The following is a 20,904-nucleotide window of genomic DNA, read 5'->3' as shown; positions in this document are numbered from 1 at the left end:
CGGAGCTGAAAGCACAACGGTCCTTCACCTAAGATCAAGGACATCACCTATGCTGCTATTCCCAGAAAGTGAGGAAGAGCAGGAAATTGTCCTATACAGAGAAGACAACATTTGGACCCAGGTGAGGAAGCGAGGGAGCGTTGTGGGACAAGGGCTACATGGGGAATGCTCTGGAGCTGGCTTGCAGGGGAGGACTGTAGGAGTGGGAGCTGAGCAGAACCTGTCACTGACATAGCAGAGAGTGAGAGATCCTGAGAAGAATGGACTGTAAATAACCTTAAGGCAAGAATGGGCCATTGGGTCATCGAATTGGATCTTGAAGGGTACCAGCACTGGATGATCCAGCCTGGCAGTAGGAGTAAGCAAAGAAAGATGAGTTTCAGGTGAAACAGATCAAATGGAAAGAAAAGAAAGTACTAGTCCCATAAAGGAACCAACTGAGGAAACTGGGGAGATTATATTGGTTGGTGTACCAGACAGAAGCAAACTTAATCCTGACATTTCATAGCTTTAACTACTTTGCTTTGTAACCATTAAAGCCAGAATTTTGTAGGTGTATGATACCAACACATGGTACCTATATTTAGAGAAAAGCTTATTCTAATCTTGCTCACAATTTAGAAAATTGACTTCCTAAATCCTCATTTATGTGTCTACAACTTAGTTTTATGAGAAAGCTTAAAAAAATCAGGGTTTGAGTCTGATTCAGATAATAAATGCCTGACATAGCTGGTTATTAACCCTTCACAATGGAAAAAAATCAGTTATCCCTCCCACCTAGAGTGTTGCCTCCTTGGGTGGAGTAGGAAGAGAGAGACCTACTAGCAATATAATTACCTCTTCAGGAGGTCAGTAGGTAGCTGGATCCTTTTCCTGGGGCTTACTGATGCCTGAAATCTGGAAGAAATCTGGAAGAAATCTGGAAGCCATTTTCTACTCCATCTCTCTTCCCAGGAAAAAGGAAGTGGCAAGAAGGATTTAGATCTTGTGGATGGAGTGAACCTGCATTTACTATAAGGCATCAGTCCCCATAGAACATGAGCCAAGCAAACAGCAAAGAGATTCTCAGACCTTGAGCAGGACCTTTCCCCAAAGTTAAAGGAAGGGCTGATCCACCTTGTTGTGTAAAACAGGCCTTGGTGCAGGGAAGAGAAGAAGGGGAGAAGTCTGGTCCCATGTCAGTCAATAGAGCTGCCTACGTCATGGGGAGAGAGTTGAACACTTAATTTCTGTGAGCACAGTCCAAGTACTTGAGTGAGTTCCTCAAAGCAGTAGATTGATCCTCCACTGATAAACTGCTGTAAATCACTTATAACCCACTGAAGGTGGCAGAGAAATGGTGTGTGGGAGGAGAAGCAGCATGTTTTAATGATTTCAGGTGTTCCCTAAAGACTATGGGCCCCTCAGCAGCAGTGGCCCCTGGGCAGGCTGTGATGCAGTCAGAATCACAGACAAAATGTATCAAGTTCGAGGTTAAAAGACAGCTAATCCTGGTATCTTTGCTCAGGATAAGCACCCTCAATTTGTGTTGATGGGAACATTGTTCATCTCTGTCTTCAAACTAAAGATGGGCTAAACATTCAGAACTGAACCTAAAAGTTCAGAATTGCATCCAGCTATCTGCTGCACTGTGAGAGTATAGTCCTGTGACATGTTCCTACAATAAGCCATCACACACTGAAATCATTCATCTCCGTCACAAATAAAATTACAGCATTGAAAAACAAAGCGTATAAGAAAAACAAGTCTTGTAAGAACAATGAATGTAAATAACCATTAAAAAATCTGTCCTCTTACTGCAGTTCATAATGACAAAAAGAAAAAGAATAATTTCTTCTAGTGATTTCCTCTCTACCTAGACAGACAGGTTCCCCTTGAATCTAGTTTACTATGGCTTACCTAAGAGGAGGAGAGTGACTCCCATTACTCAATCATCAAACACGGTCTTCAGGGACATTTTTTCCTCACCAACATAGTAGAAGGCAAACAGTATTAAGAGGTTAACTCCAACTGCCATCTATCTGAGAGCCTATTTGAACTGAGCACTGTCCTTTACAGGTAACCATATGCAACACTCATATGTAAGAGCGATACCAGTCTCCGCAGCTTGCTTGTGGAAATCACAAAGGCTCACGGATCTACTATGCGTTATCAGTAACGTCCTTCAGCAGGAGTGGACAGAGTCCCTGCATGAATTAGCCCTCCAGCCTGTCCAGCCATTTAAGCCAGGTGCAGTATCTGCCTCAGTCACAGGGGGAAGCTTTCATGCCTCAGGTAGACTTTACCTCCTGCTCCACTGGCACCACTTGCACTCCTAGAGTAGGAGTATCCATGAGTATCACACCTGTGCGGTAGTAACAGAAAAGAAGTTGGTGGGAGGTCAAAGACAAAATCCCGCTGAGTTCTTCCAGGAAGCCAATGATTGCTCACTGCTCTGTCATATTTGTTTAGTTAAAATGACCAATATCAAACAGAAATGCACATAACAAGTAGTAATACATGTATTCTCCTTAGTTTCTGTGCATTTGATTATTTTCCTTAGCACAAATAATCCCTATTGTCTTTGGAGAGCCACTCTAATTTGTAAACACTCTGACTCCAGGGGTATCATCTCCAAACTGATGCACGTCTCTGAATACATAGAATGACAGTGTCCACAAAATAATTTCTCAAGCTGTGAGAGAAGAAGAGCCCTCTCCTCCTTTATAATTATACAAAATCTCTCTTCATCTAAAGGTTTCCCAAAAACTAAAGGAAGGATAATGGGAGTATGATTTTTTGACCCTCCAGCTCAAACAGGTATCCTTTTACAGCTGAGCCAGCCGACGGTGGCCTTCAGCACAAATCTGGAGGAAGATTCAAATTTACCTCTGGCACTTTTTACCATTGGAGTGCACCCCACTCCATTCCAGATTCTACATGCACAGTTTCTGTAGTAGGAGACTACACCCAGTAGGTACTGTCACAGTCACATCTCAACCTCCCAAGATTTCACCTAGGCCTATCTCAGCTCTGACAGCTGCATCATGGAGATCCCACTACCTACAACCTCTTGAACTGATAAAACAATACCCAGCAGAGAAGTTTCTGTCTCTGGGAACAAAGCACCTGTCAATCTGAAACTCATTCCAAATAATTTCTTCTTAGGACACATAGCTCAAATTCATCTCTGCAATTCAGGCTGTTGCAAACCCTCAGTACTAGTTAGGTCGAGCATGTAAAGCCAGACCAGACACACCCCCTCTTTACCTGTGTTGTGTCACTGAGCCATAAAGTGCTCTGCAGCAGCTAGGGTCAGCTCTTGCTATGTCTTATCAGCTGATGTCCATGTTAGCCACCATGGTTTCAGAGAATCATATATTACAGAGACCTCTCCATTTAGGTTTTGGGCATTATGCGATATCCAGTAGAGTTACAAGAGAGTTTTGCTCTTTCCCCTTGTATTGAATCACAGGTCCATGTTGGAGACAGATTTCCACTGTGTGGTTCCCTGGGTCAGTGACCAGTGAGCTCTGGCAGCCTCCAGGCCCTTGTAGGCCAGCAGGGAGGTCACATCACTCCAGAACTTTGTCACTTGCACTCCCCGAGGACCTGAGAGGGGTCTACTTCCCCTCACAGCCTCATGCGGTTCTTCCCCTCTCTCGGTGCGACAGCTTTGGACATGCTAGATGAGGCAGGTGCAGTCATTAATCATGTTATTTTTTCATGGGGATGGGGGTAGGGAGAGGTTCAGCTGTGACTGGACTTTAGGCACTGCCATGAAATAGAGAATAAATGCTAATGGCAGTGAAGGTGGACTAGTCTGGGTGCTCTGCGTAGCCACAGAGTCACTCATATCTTTCAGGAGAGCAGCTTTAAAGTATGACAGAATGTGTGCCACCACGCTCTTCCTCTCCCTTGGCCTGGCTCCTTCCTCTTCCTTTCTGGGAAACAGATGCACTGGAGGAGGTGTTAGCAACAAGGAAAGAGGCTAATGCACCATTTCCGCTGCTGCCTCAGCCTGGCCAGATATTCCTCCTGTGCATAGGGAATTATCTAGGGAGAAGTTATGCCATGAATGGAGCCAGGGAACAAGAGCTTTTATAAAAGTCTCTGGCACTCATGTGAGACAGCTGCCTTTTCTGTGCTCCCTGAGGTGAAATGTTTCTGGTGGTTTTCCTCACCGCCTCTCCCTGCAGGCAGACTGAGAGCCCACTCTGCCCTCCCCACCTCTGCGGGGCAGGAGGTGCAAGTGAAATTCTCTTCCCCCACGCACCAATAATCCCCCCCAAATCGTTGCTCCTTCCACCACTGCAAAGCAGGCACCAGACTATGAAAGTCCCATAAACTTCACCTGAATTGCTTGCATACTGGTATTCCCACCACTTCCCCAGTGTAACTGTGCACACGTGTTAGAGCGTGGGGATGACACTCATCGCCTGCAAGACAGCAGGATGAGTAACAGATCTTACTGTAATGCCTCTCTAGTGTCCCCATAAAATTAGGGAGTACCATAAATTTATGTTTGTTTCTGACCCATTATTACAAATTGGCATAAAGGTCAGCTAGAAATAGAGTGAAAATTAATTCAATCACATTTGTAAATAGCATTTGCATAATAAAGATGAGCTAGAAACCAGCTGTGTGAAGTACTAAGCAAATGTCAGAGCTGAACATTACTTAAGTACAGCGGAGCCCACAAAAGCAGTAGCGCGACAGTAGGTATATAAAATGAGCTAATTGATCTATTGAGCAGGAGTGGGAGGAGTGAGGTGGATTTTTTTTTTGTTTTAATTTTGTCTTTGTTTGTAAACAGATACGATCATTGCTGAACTCCACCAGCATGTGTTGTCTATAGGCAAAGGCATGGCATTACATTTCAGGATAAGATGGGACTCCGTCCCAAGCTTGCAAAACACCCGTCCCGCAATTCTCAAAATACATGTTTAAAAAAACACCCAGGATCAAGCTGGGTGCAAACTATAGTGAGGAGAGTTAGTGGAAGTACATAGAAAGCAGCGTATCCTAAAGCCAGGATTTAACAAGTAAGTTAAGGAAAAATATAGAAAATCTAATGGCTAAAGCATTTGCAATGAACTGAGAAAAATCAGGGAAAGAGGAGGCTTGTTTTATCAAGCAGAGGTGGACAGAAACTTGAGCAAGCTGGTAACAGCACATGTTTAGAAACATGGGAAACCTACACAGTGGTGGAGAAAGGAAGTCACAGAAGCTGCTGCACTTGGTTGGAAAGGTGGTTTGGTCCTGGATTTGCTACTTAGAAGAGGAAAATCTAGGGAAATCTGAAATAAATCATTACAAAATTATCTGCTGCACACTGATATCTCACAGTCTGATGGCACAGGCATCAGCTGCTAACACTCAGTTTTCTAGGGGAAAAGGATCATATTGCCGAGACCTGTAATTGAGGCTAGGTAAATGACATCATTTTTAAATTTGCCTCAGCACACAGTAGTATGTGTAGCTATTTTAGCTTTCTGATACTTGAAATGCTTTCCAATGTTAAAAAAGATTAAATTAAAAGAACGCTGGTGTCGATGCAAAAGCAAGCACTCAAAAATTACAATTTCTGTGTGCATTGTACTAAAATATTTAAATTACACAGTCACCTACTATTTTTCCCGCAAGACTCCAGCCTCTTTCAGAGCACAGGATGGATGCTGCTCAGCCAACAAAGAGCTATTAAATATTGCTTTATCCCCCTTGTTCAATGGCACGCTGGCTTACAGTGCTGTTATGGTGCGACTTCCTTAGGAAACGGACCCTATGCCACAGAGCTATCATATTTTGGAGTCCCACAGCTAACATCAACAGTAAATGACCTTTCACTATGGTGGATGCTCAGACAGTACTAAAAAATATTAAGAAATGGGAAGACAGTGGAGAGAGGTAAGAAGTTATGTGACATGTTGGGTGGTGGAGAGTTTGTGGTGTTAGTGAACTCCAGCACAATCTCCCAAAATGGAAAAATGTGCACAGCAAGGGGAGGAAGAACAATGTGGTAAAGGAACATGCAAAACTGTAGTTATTAGTAACTTGCCAAGTCAAGGAGGCACATGGTGGAAAGGCAGGAGAAACTTCTCCAGAAAGAGCCTGTGTGGAACTGGAGCATCAAGTAAGGGCTAGCCAATACCAGACATTTTCAGAACACTTTTTATACAAGTTGTATGTATAATTGATATATAAGGATTTCAGCCCTGTATTCCCTCTATTTGTTATAGACATAGAATATACATACCTGGTTATTAAAACCAATGTCAAGCTATTTTCTCACCACTGAAATAGCCAACATGTCAGATAACTAATGTATAATTCTATGCTTTGCTGAATGATGATAGCATTTAAGTTTCAGTCAATATACTACCTGGCATTGACACATTGCTGAATTCTTAAAAAATGAACTCGGAAACTGAAAATGGATATTCTGTGGCAGCACTTGGTTAGATTGTGAATTCCTAGCAAGTATGATTTCTGTGTTTTGTATTTGGGCGGTGGCTAGCACAAGCAGGGTCTGATCCAGTAATTTTAGAATTGTATGTCGCTAAGAAAAATCTGGTACTTACACAAATCTGCCCGATAAGCATTGCTCATCTTTATGATTCTTACGGTGAGCAGGCAGTAAGGTGACATTTCTTTCTGCTGAAAAATAACAAAGGAGATGTGCATAAGCTTTAAAGGTTGGGATACATGTATTTATTTTAATGATAACCAAACACTGAAAGGAACCCAGGTTCTACTGAAGGTGTCTCTTCCAGTGCACATCACAGCAGAAACAAAATCCGCAATAAAATGCACTTTCTCCACAAACTTAATCAACTGCTGAAGTCTGCAGTCACCGAAGCATACAGCAGAAAGTGGAGAAAGAAAGGGTAAATAGGAAAGTGGAGACAGAGGGTAAACATAGCTGAAAAAGTTCACTTAGCCAGATATATTAAATCATCTAAGATACAAGTGGCCACTTGTATCCAACATGACAACACACAATTCAGTGAATCCACAGAGCAGAGGTACCCTGATTTGGACTGATTATTGACCAACAGCCTGTGTTGCACTGAAGGCCTACACAAAAGTTTCTGCTTTTAATGGAATTCTTGCATGAGTAGGGGAAAAAATATGAGAGGGACCTTTTGAGGTTTTCTTGGTTGTTTTTTAAAAGGTAGACTCAGCATCATGACTGTGGTATGGGATGTCTAAGGATGAGTTCTTACTCCTTAGGATGTGTCTCACGCAGCTGGTGCAATACAGAGCTTCTGAAAAATGCTCACAGTTTGCTTACTGTGAGCAGAAATTTTCCTTACCAGATGTGGGTATCTGATTGTTAGATATGTGGAGCAGAATACGTAGTTTTGACTACAATCCATCTCAAAGAAGGAAATCTTCAATTTCTTGTAGAAGACATCAGGCCTGACCAGCTGGGTCTGTAAAAGCTGTGCCAGTCATATGTGCTGTAGGGGGTTTACATCTTTAGAGAATATATCCATCCCTCAGCATCAGCAATTAGAGCATCAGCAGAAAGATGCAGAAAGTGGGCAAAGGTTTCTGCAGTTGGAGCACACGTGACTATCTGGAGTCCCTGATTGTGGGAACAGTTACAGAAGAATAGTCAAAATAGTTTAGTCAATTAGTCAAAAAAGTTTACAGAAAGGAAAGAGGTTTGCATCACACTTTTACACAACAGACTGAGTGAAAAGGATAAATCAGCACTAGGGAGGGTTACTGGTAGGGCTTCATAGCTTGGGAAAAGAAACAGAAGAAAAGAAGAGATTTCAGAAAGAACTGTACTGAATAGCAAATTCATTGTCCCAAGCTGATGTGTAGTTATAATAGGAATAGCTCATTAGATAGTTGGAGTGACACAGTAAGACTATAGTGAATGTCACAGAGAATGAAGCTCTGCACAAGAAAGAAAAGACTATTTTACAGTTTTTCAAATCCCCAGGCCTGACCATTATCATTACATAAGAGCATTTAATTGCATACCAAGATGTCATCAGCAGATTCTGAATTGGGTACCTCCAATAAGAGGGTAAGATATAAATATGTTAAAATTTATTTAAAAAAAAAAAAGCGACCTTTAGAGAAAGATACAGGTTCCTGAATCACAATGATTTTTTTTTTAAGGACCTCTGACTAAACTGATATAAATTCTTAGTAATTTCACCTGACAAAGAAAGGGAAGAAAAAAAAAAAAAGGGAAGAGGAAAGAGAATAAAGCCATTGTGAAAGCTAACGGCCAAAAATTTGGAAAAAGTATCTGAAGTGAAAGCGGAGGAGTGCTAGTGGAAAGTGATACTATCTATTCTCTGAGAAACTTTAATTAAAAGAATAGGAAGAAACTCTTAAGTGAAGTAAGAGCAAGCGGCATATTCATAGGTGCTGCTACCGTGACAGAAAGTCAAAGTATAAGAAATCAGTGGAACAAGACAGTCTATCAGCTGAAGTGTGTAAAGCATTGACCGTAGGGAATTCATGATGTCAAAACTTAGCTTAACTCCCCAAATTGTCTCCATCTCTATGAAGATAAAGGACATGAAGGTAATAAAAGGAATTTGCAAATAATGCAGTAATTGTCAAGTTCTGAAGTTATCTGATGAAAAGGCAAGAATTAATTTTTCAGAAAATGCTGAGTAACTTAGTGGTGTATTAGATAAAAATTAACCGATACGTTAAATAACCATAAAACTTTGTGCATGAGCTCTATCTTATAACCAGGAATCATAATTTCAAAATATTTTTTAAACTTGGCTAATTAAAATTCTAGTACTTTTTGATGTGAGGTATAGAAACACACCCAAAACAGTAAGATGTCTATTCAGTGCTAAACAAACTCATTCTCTTGATCCTACTACAAGAAGTAGAAGGTTCTACTCCTACTACAAGGAGTAGAAGATATATTTGCATTTTACTGAGCTTCTGGGTGTACAGCAGAACAAAGTAGGAAACTAACAGCTGTTGTGTAAAGTCTGAGGTAGGGTGCAGAATATTTTATTTTATTTTAAAGTGTTTGTTTTAAACTAGGGAGGTAAGATCTCCACATTATTAGGATCTGGATTGAGCCACCTCAGAACTATTGCTTAGTCATGATGGTAACCCACTCCTTTTTCGTCAGAAAGGCATACCTCTACGCCTGCTTAACTGATTCTGGTTTGCTTTGTTTTTAAAGGAACCTACAAATCCATTGAGCTTCTCTTTTTGTTTCTATGCTTTTTTAAAAAAGTAGATCTCAAATTAAAAAAAAAAGCCTTCAGCAGAAGTATTTTAGGAAACATAAAGGACAGAGTGAAAGGAATTGCATTTAGTCTTGGTGTTGTCTTGGCCTTATTTAGTGAAAGCTTGTGGCATCATTCTGCCAACCAACATTTTGGAACCTATGTTTTTAAGACTGTCAGAGACTCTCACATAAACTACCATGACTTTTTAAGAAGCAGAATGACAAAAGTAGAAATACGTGTGGATTCAGTGAGGATGCATCTACGTGAAGCACCAGCCATATGGTCATTCCTGAGGGCCATGAACACTTCATTGCAGTGGACTGGAACACAGATTCTGAGAAGAATACTTCACAAGGACACCATATTTTGCATGCAAATAAAGGCAAACTGATAAGATCTACAGCGTGGGAGGGCTATGTTAGGAAAAAAAATACACAACATACGCAGTTGTGGAGAACAATAAGATACTCCCTGGATTACAGTGTGTCAAAGATTATGCAAGAGTCAAACACCGCCGTGTGCATGGAACTGTGGTGAGAACGTGAACGTGGGTGTGTGGTGTCACAGGGAGATGGCTCAGTGCGAAGGGAAGGAGTTTATTTAAATTTTAAGAGCTTGCTAAGGGAATGATTGTGCACAGTACGAGATCATCTACGATGTACAGATTAGAAATTGATTTGAAGAAGAATTACTTCTCGCCTCCAGGAGGAGAGTTCAGAGTGGGTGCTGAGTAAGAGAAAAGCCAATGAGCTCTGTACCAACACACTGCGAACCACGAGGCAGGCGGCCCCTGTCCGGGAAAATCTCAGTGCTGGCTAAGAAATCTGAGCACTATAAGATGACAACATACGGGATATGTCAGCCGGAGGATACCCAGCAAATAATCATGGAACAAACACCATGGGAAAGAGAATAAAGAAAGAAAGAAAGAAAGAACATTCAAGGAATTAACAAGAGAGGTAAAAGACAGTGATGTGAACCTGGAAGGTGCATTCAGTAAGAATGCTTGGTGGTAAAGAACAAGCAGCCAAGCAAGTGAAGTGAAGGAAAAAGGGAGACTAAGCTTCCCTCAGCCTGACTCTGTTCATTCAGCGAGCATTTTTTCCAGCAAAATTCCTTCCAGTGTTAGCCTGCCCACCAAAATAACGATTGCTCTAAATTTAAAGGAATAATGAAAATATTGATCTTATCTCTATGTTCTCAGCATTTGTACCAGTTAAAAGAGCATTTTCATAGCACTCAGAACCGGTCTGTAACCTGATCTGCTTTTGCTTTCTCTCAGTACAACACTTAGAAGGCCATATCTCCCAAACCAAGGTCCTTTGGGGGGGAAAAAAAAAAAATCAGTTCTAGAATACATTTTTGTCCCCTCTTTAGGGCATCAAAAGAGCAGCAATACTCAGTGGTCATTCCTCCTCCTCATAACTTGAGACAACAATGCCTTTGGAGAGGACTGCCAGCTCTGTATTAAGCAATAATGCCAAATGCCAGACCTGAAAGCCACTCCAGAAAATTCTATGAGCAAAATATCATCATCTTATAACTGAAGCTCAAGTCCCTGGCATCATCAGTGGAAATCATGTAATTAATCCTCCTTTCCCTCTAGGGTCATCATTTCATTACAGTAACACCCTGAGCAAAGATAAAAGCTAACAAATTAAAAAGCAACAATGTGTCACTGATGATGACGATGATCATTTGTGTTACCTTAAAAAAAATCATTAATTCAGAGAGTTAGTAAGGTAACCAACTGTTCACAAGGGATAATTATCATAAAAAGTTTTCTTCAGCAGAACATTTGCATTCCACATTGAGTCAGGAACAATTCCTGGTACTTTAAAAGAAGAAAGTGTTGTTACCAAAGCGTGAAGATGCACACAGTACATTATGTTTTTTCCACAGATGGGCAAAGCCCTGAAGTGTGGTTTGCTCTCATTGCAGACTTGCAGTCCTCTCTAACGACGAGGTAAATCTGTATACCCTGAACCTTTAAATTCATCCCTGCAATGGCAGGGTGACTGGCAGGCTGAGTAGCCTTCTTTAAAGGCTCATTTTTACTCCTGCAAAATATAAGCCTGCATGTCACTGTTCAATTCCAGGTATTTTTTAAGGGAAAGGGTGACAGGTGGCTTGGTCCTGGTGTCATGACTTTTTCTAGTTTTGCAGCAAACCGTTAAAGGTGAGATGTGCTCTATATTGCTTACATAAGTTCAAAGCTGATGGAGCTCCTGCTAGTGCTCCTCTGGTTTCCGAAGTCCTGTCCAGCAGGATACCTTGATGAGCTGCCCCACTCACTGTTCACGCTATTAATCTTGAGATTATGCTTGTGGGTTTCTTGCTCTTTACATTACTGCACATGAATGTTCAATACATCCACAGCTGATGAGCCAACAGCTAGTTTTTTTAAGCTGATAATTTATCAAGGAAAGATACCACAGTTTTTTGTGTATATGTAAATGACAAATTACACTGTAGGAGTCCAAGAAATGCAATGCACTAACAAATAATATCCAGTGATAAATTTACTAGATTTACTGTAGTTATGTGCTGGCTTACTCACAACCATTCATGAGATATTCATTTATTATGCTTCATCTTCCCTGTATTCGTGTCTAACATGCTAAAAGGCAAACTGGCATCTCAGGACTCCCAGAGACAGCTAGAGAAAAGCTCGGTTGAAACTCTCATCCATTTTAAAATCTGAATGAGGTTTCATAACATTGATGCATTGTCTGAAAATAAAGCAATGAGGGATACGTGGCTTTCCACTGTAGATAGGTGAGATGGCTATTACTATTTTAGAGTCACAGTATATTCCATGCGGCAACCTCTGGGCATGCTTTTTCTAAAACAAACCCAATACTATTTAGTTTATCGCACAGTTATGCAAAGCCCTTTTAGAAATCAAACTGAAGCAAATAGGCAAATATTTAAGCACTGCCATTAAGGAGAGCTTTGCACCTGCTTACTCATTCTGGGCCTTGCACTCAAGAGCTGCTATAAGCATCTTATCCTTTATAACACCTCTCTACTAATGATTATCCTCCTGTCACAGATGGCAAGCTGTGGCAAGCAAAAATCAAGGATTGCTCAAAGCTGCGGAAATCTGATGCCAGTAAGTGGCAGAAATTGGCCAGCCCACACAAGCCTGTGCCTTTAATGCCAGTTTCCTACCAGGCTTTATTACAGAAGAGAAAAAACAGATGTTCTCAGTCGTTCTTTATTTGCCTCCTGGCTTTTGAACATCTTGGTTGTTAAACACTAGGGGCTAGCCAGGCAGAGCTTCTGGAAGCTGAGGAAATGTTAGGACAAAAACGAAGAATTAAAGCTGTGGAAAGAGTCCCATATCCAGGCACTTTTGACCACATAATTTTTATATCACTTTACATGCATTCAGAAGCATATACCGGATTCTAACAATCTTTATACACGTACAGATGCATTAATGGTAAAGAAGCCCTGGATGTTTTTTAGCCATAGATGTTTTAAAGCAAAAAACAAGTTCTGTATGGATACTGTAAATGATTACAAAAACAATAGAGATCAGGCCCTTACACTCCCCAGTAGTTGCTTTTCCTGCTTGAGCCCTTTCTGACCTTTAGTGCACGCGTGCACACACACGCACCCCCCAAATCCTGCACACCTAAATGCCATATCAGCACACTGATAATTTGTCACCATTTTGCTATTCTAATTTCCACCTGTAGGAGCTGTTAGAGTACTTTTAACAAGAATGTTTTCAATCATTTTGACAAGTTTGTGATATAAATAAAGAAACAAAGTGATGTTTATCATTTTCTATAGATTTTGAACACTTATTACAAACACAAAATTAAATATTGACGTCTCCTGTCAGCTAGAGACACTTGAATCATACCCCATTGAAGATATCATTAAATCTAAGTTAGCTTTTTGCTTAGAACGATCCAGTTTTACTTGGAGGCAGCTTGTCAGAAAGTACAGCCAGTTGCAAGCTAACCAAGAGTGGAGAGAAAAATCGTCACTGATACAAACGGCACAGGTTAGACACAAATACGGCTCTGCCTCACGCCCTGCAAAGTCTACTAGAGTTGTTCTCCTTTTGTTGTGATGACTTGCACAGTGAGCAAAACAGGCATTTATTCTGCAAGCTGGCATTCATGGCTAAAATCCAGAGGATCGCCAACAGCTGTGCTCTGACTAACTGATGCTGGTAACGTTCGCCATTCATGCTGAGCTAAAACTCCATTAAAGTCAGTAGAGATGGACAGTACTAAAAGAAGGCCCAACTCAGTCCCATTTTAACAGTAAATCAAGCACATTTTCCCCAAGGATTTTCTCTAAGTAATAAACCCATGAAAATAATACACTTTGTGTAAATAGAGAAAGGAATGGAATAAAAGAATAATGGAATGCAGATGTTTCACATAGAGAGAATTTTCATCCACGAAATGTTGTTCCTATTTCCAATATAATAATCAAATTAGGGAAAAAGCTTCTGCCTTTCTGAAAAAAAATGTCATTATTGTTTTAGTCCCTCCCATTTTTAGTTTGCTGAATGTGGTACCTTAGCATGAACATTGTGCTGTGCTACCTGCTGGATCATCCATTTTCTTTCGTCATTTTCCAAGGAGCTTGTTTTGCTGCTTGAATCCTGTTGAGGCAGGGAAAACAAAAGATGAGTATGATTTTTTCAGTTGTATTTTATGTCCCTAATTGCAACATGTTATTTCAGCTTCTCAAGGTGGAGTTGCTGCTCATAAACTCCCACTGTGACACCGCTGGTATGCTGAGTACCTGGGCAATTCGTACAGGTGGTAGATCAAATGAATGTGCCAGAAAAGTGGCAGCTGTTGCTATGCAATATAAAAAGATATTGGCTCCAGGTCCCCATATCTGCAGATAGCCAAGGAAGGACAATCTTTTTTCCTTGCAGAGTTATGTCCTACAGATAAGGGTGGACTTGAACCATCTGTACTTGGGGGACAAATCTGAACCAAGTTTTCCTAGAATCCTGCCAGGTTTGTCCTATTTTCCACTTACCTGGTGGAAGGCAGCTGTTGATGCCATTGAGATCACTGCTGCATGGAAAGCGGGTGCTGCAGAGGACACTGCATATGAGGTTCCACAGTTCCTGGTGTCTCCTGAAACGTATTTACAGACCTGCAGAGTGTCAGAAGCTGCTGAACAGGTGTTTTATGACACTGAGTCAGAGCTCCACCCCCCCAGGATTTCCGAAACAGGAAAAGTTACCACCCACTTTGCTTGTCCTAAGAACAAACCTGTTGCAAGGTGGGAACGTTCATTTGCAGCTCTTGTGACTGAACAGAGCACGCTGAGCGACCAAACTATTTCCACTTAGGGGACTGCAGAAATGTAAAAAAGGTGATAATCTGTTTGATGATCTGGTAGAGATAATCTACAATAGGTGGTCTTGCAGTGATAATCTAACAGACAGAATAGTTGTTTAATAGACCTATCTACCAAGTGTTTCAGTGCAAAGACCCTGGGAAATGGTATGCACTACTCCCTCCACAAGGGAGATGGCAGGAGAGAAATCCACCAAAGGCAGCAAGGCATGTCTCTTTGGTTTAGAAAATACCAGGGGACTATTTTAATGCCAATATATTTTGCACAGTACCTTATTTTTTAAGGACTTGTACAAATGACCATTAAGCAGTAAACTAAATTACCATTACCAAGCTACCACTATCAAGAGGACAGTTTTCTTCATAGTCCTAAAGTGACTTACCCTCTAGACCCACCTGTATTCCCATCAACAAAAGGTTTTTAAACACAGTACTTGTGTACTTAAACAAGTACTTGTTCCTCACATCTCTCTTACTCCTTCCACATATCCAGTCTCTTCTACCTCTCCTCCGCCCAGCAGAGGTTTCTCTTTCCCTCCAGTATGCAAGAGAGGAGCTAGGTGGGACCCAAGCTCTACAGGGGCAGTGGGGAGAGCCAGGAAGAGATTTAGTCTGTGATTTTATGTTTGGAGCTGAGGTGCAGCCTTGGAGAGGTATACAACTACAGAAGATCTAAACGATATTCTAAGAGGAGACAGATGCTTAGGGAAAATGTGAGAAAACACTATCCTTCCTGAGGACATGAATGCTAAGAAGGCTTAAGGAAAGAGAAAAAAAGAAAAGGAGGATCACTAGGAAGGAGGACACTCAAGTATGAAGATACAAAGAATCTTCCTGAAGAAGTATGTTTCCCTTGAAAAATGCTGTTTCATCATGACTTGTGTAAGTGTTTTGCTTTTATAATATTCTACTACAAAATAAATGAAAGAAGGAAGAAATTTAATAAGTAACGTTTTTTCCCTAAAATGTAATGTATCACTTTTCCATTTGAAATCTCTTCTATATTGCTTGTTTTTAAGTTTAATAGAATATACATTTTAACATATTTAATTCAGATTCAAATATTTCACCTTGAAAAAGGTGAAACATTTCAACAAACTAAAACAATTTCATCTCTTAGGAAAGCCGGAGTTTTCATTTTTGTTTTGCACCAGTTCAGAACTGTTGTTTTGTTACGCAAAAAACTTTCAGATTCCTGGGCAACTTTATTTAAATCACCAGCTAGCAGGGCATTTTTAGCAGATTATCAGAATTTAATGGGCTGAGCCTGCTCATTTTATGAACCTTCTGCGTAGTGAAGATCTGCCTGTGTTCAGCAGACCTCTAGGAGGCTCAATGATTAAATTTTCAAATCCATTATGCAAACATCATTAGGCAAGCATACACCTGTATTGAAAATCCTCCCAAATGATTAGAAGCAGTGCTTATGAAAGGACTCGAGATGAACAGGATGAGAAAGCACGATGCTTCCTATTAGAAACCTGCATTAGTATGAAATCACAGCCACTCTGAGTGTGGTGGTGTGTTGTACAAGAAGCCCGACTGACAGAAACTAGACAGAAACCCAGTCACTTTCAGCATTCCAGTTCATCACATACATTTCTTGTATGCACAAAGGAATTAAGATGGAAAGGTGGTGTTACAAGGATAACAAGTTAAGACAGTTTGATCATCTTGCCTGCAATAGTCCATAATTGCAGAAGTTTAATTTCTTATGTTTAATTTTACCTACATTTTCTATATCTGTTTTTAATAAATAACCACCATTTCCTTCTCACATTGTGCAAGGTTAAGGTTTGCTAGGAACTCCCATTCTCATCTTCATCGTGTCAAGGCTCTTTGATGGAACAGAAAACGCTTAACCGAAATCAGCATTAGATAAATTGTCCCCTGCAATCCCCCGCATGGAAGCTTTCCAGGGCACTGGTCACAAGCCTCTCCCAGACCCATGGACCCATGTTTTGCTTAGCAAGAACACTTATGTCTTTCTAAAAAATTTTTTTTGCTTTTTTATTTCTGTAAAAAGATGACCAGAGACAGTTTAGAGAAAAGTGTATGTACATACAAAAGCACCCACATTTTCTGTTTGTTCTGCTAGAGCTTATCTGTATTCTTGATTAAAGCGTATAGAAGTACAGTATCACAATGGAGGAAATAGAACATTAGCTACGATTTCATTATAATTGTACCCCACAAAGGTTTTTAGCTCCAGGTCTTGCTTCTACAATGTATGGAAGTTAATGGGTGTGAGGCTTTTGCATAAGAGCCAGTTTTCATTTACGTGTGTAATACTGCACCTTTGGTTTTAAGACAAAAGGAAATGAGGAGGGAGAAAAACTCCAGCAACCCACAGGAATGTGACTAAGAGCTGCTTGCTGCCTAACAGCTAACTCTTCCTTCCTGACTCAGGCCTTTGCAATATGAAATACCTGTTCTTTAAGCTCAAGTCAGATGCAGCCAAGTGTACCTTTGACTCAAAGCTGGCAGTGATATTGAATTTCCTAAATGAGTTCAAAGTTCAAAATCATTTTCACTATGAAGAAACATTCCTTTTGAGGCAAACATGGTCTTTTCACAAGACGTGCACTGATGATAAACTTGATGTTGTCTAAATTTAGTCATCAAAAAGTTAGACTTAGTCTAAGCTGGTTATCTATGTTCCCTCTGTATTGAATGGAGGAAAAAAGGAGACATGGCAATGCCAGGTAGTGACTATGCCCGTCTATATTAAATTCTTCTCTCTCTTTTATTTGACTGTAGAAGAAACCTAAATGTCCAGCTCATACTTGACACTTAACTTTTGAATAGTTAAAGGTAGGTGAGATGAATCCCACCCTGAGTAATCAGTATATCCGCTTTAATCACCTGTTTCCAAAGTTACTGATGCTGAGGGAACCTGACATTGAGGAACTCAGTTGTGTTGTTAACACGTGATTCACAGTGTTGCAATGTGAAGCTGCAAAACACCCTTGGGCAAAACTCTATTAGCATATAAATGAAAAAATCTCTCACAGATTCATTCAAATAAGAAATAGAAGATTTTTTTGATATCCAGGTTACCAGAGAATGCAAAATGCAATGCTGTAAAAGTACCAGAAAGCTTTCTGAGTACAAACTTCCATATTTCAATTTTGGATAGACTAAGGCCCCTGTGATCGTGAAAAATGGACAGCTTACCTCAGGACTGCTGTGGCTCCCGGAAGCCCTCCTTGCCTCTCATTTCAGGAATACTTCTGCTGCTAATAAAGCACAGGATGAGCAGTGACAGTTCATGGCTGGGTGTATTAGGGCAGGAACATCAAGCTCAGTTTTCCATGGTACCCTAGGCTGCAAGCAGCTGCTTTGTGAGCATCTGAGACAGGTTTGGGGCAAATGGGGAAGGTCTCAGAGAAGGACAGAGAGGAGAGATGTGCTTCAACTATCCAAAGGTAACTCACTCCCTACTTGCGGGTCAGAGACCTGGGAGTCAGATACATTTAGTGCAGCTCAAGGAGGAGAAAAATTATGTCATGCCACCCTTAGATATCCACACGCATAGCAATTTTGGGGCCTGTCAGTCAGCTGGTTAGCTACTAGAAACATGAAAATGTAGAACGGCCAAAGTTGCTCTGCCATGAACTGACTGTTATTTCACACATGCCTCTTTTTTTTCCTGTCTAGTCTGATGGTGTCTACGATTACAATCGAAAAGATCTGAGACTACAATCAGTGACTGAGCTAGGCTTATTTTAATATTATTGCTTTAATACATGGACAGGATTGGAGATAATTACTCAAAAGATTTATTGCAGTGACAACCAAGAGTAAATAAATGAACAAAGCTAGATTACATGTTTTCTTCTGTCCTTTTCTCAATTATTCTCCTCTTCCATCTCTTTCTGTGCCCTTTCCAGCTCCTCTGCAGCCTACACACTCTCCTTTATGTCTCATCCTATGTGCCCTCTCATATCATGCCCTAGGAGTGTCACAAGTTCCTCCTGCTTCACTGCATCTTCCCTTTGGATTTCCCAGACCACCTTTCTAGTCACAGAGGGAGGGTCCAGCTTTCCTAAAAGTGCCGCTGCTTTATTCCTGTTAGTTGATGGTTATTTTTACTAGGAACAGCCATCTTCTGCTCCCCAAGCATACAGAAAAATGCAACTCTCTTGATTCTTAACAGTATGAAGCTTCACTCATATTAAAAGTAATAATACATGGTAGCCTGTCTGAATAAAAGCAGAAATGTTCAAGTTCATGTCAGAAGTCCAGAGACCGTGGCAACCTCTATGAAAGCAATACGAAATATCATTCACAAGAACCATGCCCTAATACAACAGCTGATATGCAACTTTGCCTGATCCACATCATACAACTGAAGTTTATTCTTGCTGCTGATGACTCATATACCCTTTATTTTAAGAAGATAATCAGATTGGTCCTTATGAGAAAAATACATTCAAACATGAATAAATTAGAATATAAAAATCTGAACGTCCTGTGAAAATTTGGACAATAAAGTTGGATCAGCAGAAAGAAGGGGGTTTCTGGCCACCAGAAATATTATCTAGCTTTTAGGAGCGCTCTATATGCTCCTCCCCATTATGATTATGGGATACAGATATTTCTTGTTATCTGTACACAAACTTTCCCCAGTCTCAGAGAAAACCCTAACTCACAAATATTCCATAAACAATCCAAGTGATACCTGGACAAATACCAACACTAAATCAGATCTGCAAATTCCTGCAATCTAGAAAGTTTCGTTATTCTGATGGAGAAAGCAATCTCTCTTTTGGTATATATGACTAGTAGGAGACCTGTGCAGTATTAAGTGCAATACTTGTTATTCCTGAGTTAATATATACAGTTCTTAAATTGATCTTTCTCTTTGCAAGGCATGCCCTAAATGGGATCCTAGTTCTTACCATAAAATCTCTAACTGTATTCTCTCGTCCAATAGTAAAAGGCAGTGGAACTGCTAAAGCAATATCTCCTGAAACAACTGGTTTCTAAACTTTTTCAGCTGTGGTAAGCTAATAGTATATCGGTATCTTAATATTCACTCAGTAGTAGGGAAGGTTCCAATTTAAATCACCAAGTGCTGGTGTGGTATGCCTTTGAGTTTCCTGCTCCTGTCTAATATATGGTCATATGTTATTGTCAGCTTTAAATTTCAGTGATCATTGCAGTTAGCTTCAGGAGAAAAAGTATATTGCACGAATCTAGTCTATGCGTAAGTGTTGGACGAGAGAGCGTGCATTTGCTGACTATAGAGAGACAACCAGGGTTTCCCATCAGCATTGTTATTTGAGAATCCCAGGCTAGTTCCGGGGACCCCCGTGCAGATGACACATTTGCCACTGACTCTGGAAGCTCCTTAAAGCTCTCCGCCGTGTCAGGCAGGATCCCTTTTACTTCTTCTGTGTAAAGGCCAGCGCAGCAGCTTCCTGAGTGCATAGTGGTTTCAGCCAAGAGACACAGAGCCAGGTATTTCAGCAGAAACCAGAAGACTGCTCTTCTCAGTATGGCAAGGACTCAAGTTTTGCTATAATGAAGTTCCTGACTTTTCTGACATTTTCTATGTTCCAGCACAGGATAGGACAGTGCCTTGCCAGATCACAGCCCACATGTGATGCAGGGCTGCAAGAGACCGAAGGCACTCCTGATTAACCAAGCAACTGGGACAGGAACAGCCGAGAGATTCCGCCCTAAAACACCCTGCGCCCTTCTCCTCCTGCTGCCAGCCCCTTGGAGCGCTGCAGCTGGTGGCAGGTGGCTGCCTCCGCTATGAAAGCCCTGGGGGAAAAACACAAGCTAGGAGTAAAGGGGATTCTGAGGGATGGAGCACCCAGGCAGGGAAGAGGTGCCAAACACTGTGAGCATTTCCTGTCCTACCTGCAGGTGGAGAAGGAAGAGGAAGCATGGAGTTAGGTGATGCATTCACTCTAGCTAATTTCACTGTGCTGAAGTTCCTAGTGCCTCTTCCTTGCATGATAAAGGCCCTGCTATCTCAGAAGCTCTTGCAAACAATCTCTCCACGTGTGCAGAAGCTATGCCACATCGACTTCCAGCCTTGTGACCCATTGTGCAATCCGAAGAGGTGTGCATGGCAGCAATAGCGTATCTTGCCCTACATACAGTGTGTTGTCACTGGTAGCAGGGAATGCCAACCTTTCCAGGGCACCTGCTAGCGCATGTAAGCAGTATTTAATAAGCCCAAGCTCAGGCAGGAATCACAGGGACACTCTACTGACCTGCATTATTGCGCTGTCACAGATCTAGCTATCGTTCCTGCCTCGCACCGGCTGCCCGTGGGATATGCTCTCGGTGAGACTACATGCACGAGTCTGTTCAGATACTATGAAAGC

The 20,904-nt window shown here is 41.1% G+C and overlaps 1 protein-coding gene across 3 annotated transcripts in view; it reads right to left on the bottom strand.

Moving 5' to 3' along the window:
* Positions 1-14,333, bottom strand: part of LOC112980660 (cytosolic phospholipase A2 epsilon-like) — a 36,826-nt gene extending 22,493 nt beyond the window's left edge. For 2 of the 3 annotated variants that reach the window (XR_010389409.1, XM_064512593.1), the window contains exons 1-3: positions 14,232-14,333; positions 13,756-13,842; positions 6,561-6,636 (exon numbers count right to left, since the gene is read on the bottom strand). Coding sequence is in view for 2 of the 3 variants with exons in the window: in XM_064512593.1 (XP_064368663.1) it covers positions 6,561-6,636; positions 13,756-13,842; positions 14,232-14,258 (190 nt within the window). In the remaining variant the exon portion in view is untranslated. The remainder of the gene's footprint in view (positions 1-6,560; positions 6,637-13,755; positions 13,843-14,231) is intronic. The other variant, XM_064512594.1, reaches the window with a different exon arrangement.
* Between the last annotated feature and the right edge of the window lie 6,571 nt (positions 14,334-20,904).

Source organism: Dromaius novaehollandiae, chromosome 5, assembly GCF_036370855.1.
Source record: "Dromaius novaehollandiae isolate bDroNov1 chromosome 5, bDroNov1.hap1, whole genome shotgun sequence".
Classification (NCBI taxonomy): Eukaryota; Metazoa; Chordata; class Aves; order Casuariiformes; family Dromaiidae; genus Dromaius; species Dromaius novaehollandiae.
Note: the sequence above shows the minus strand (reverse complement) of the source record. Positions and strands in the feature narration are given on the sequence as shown.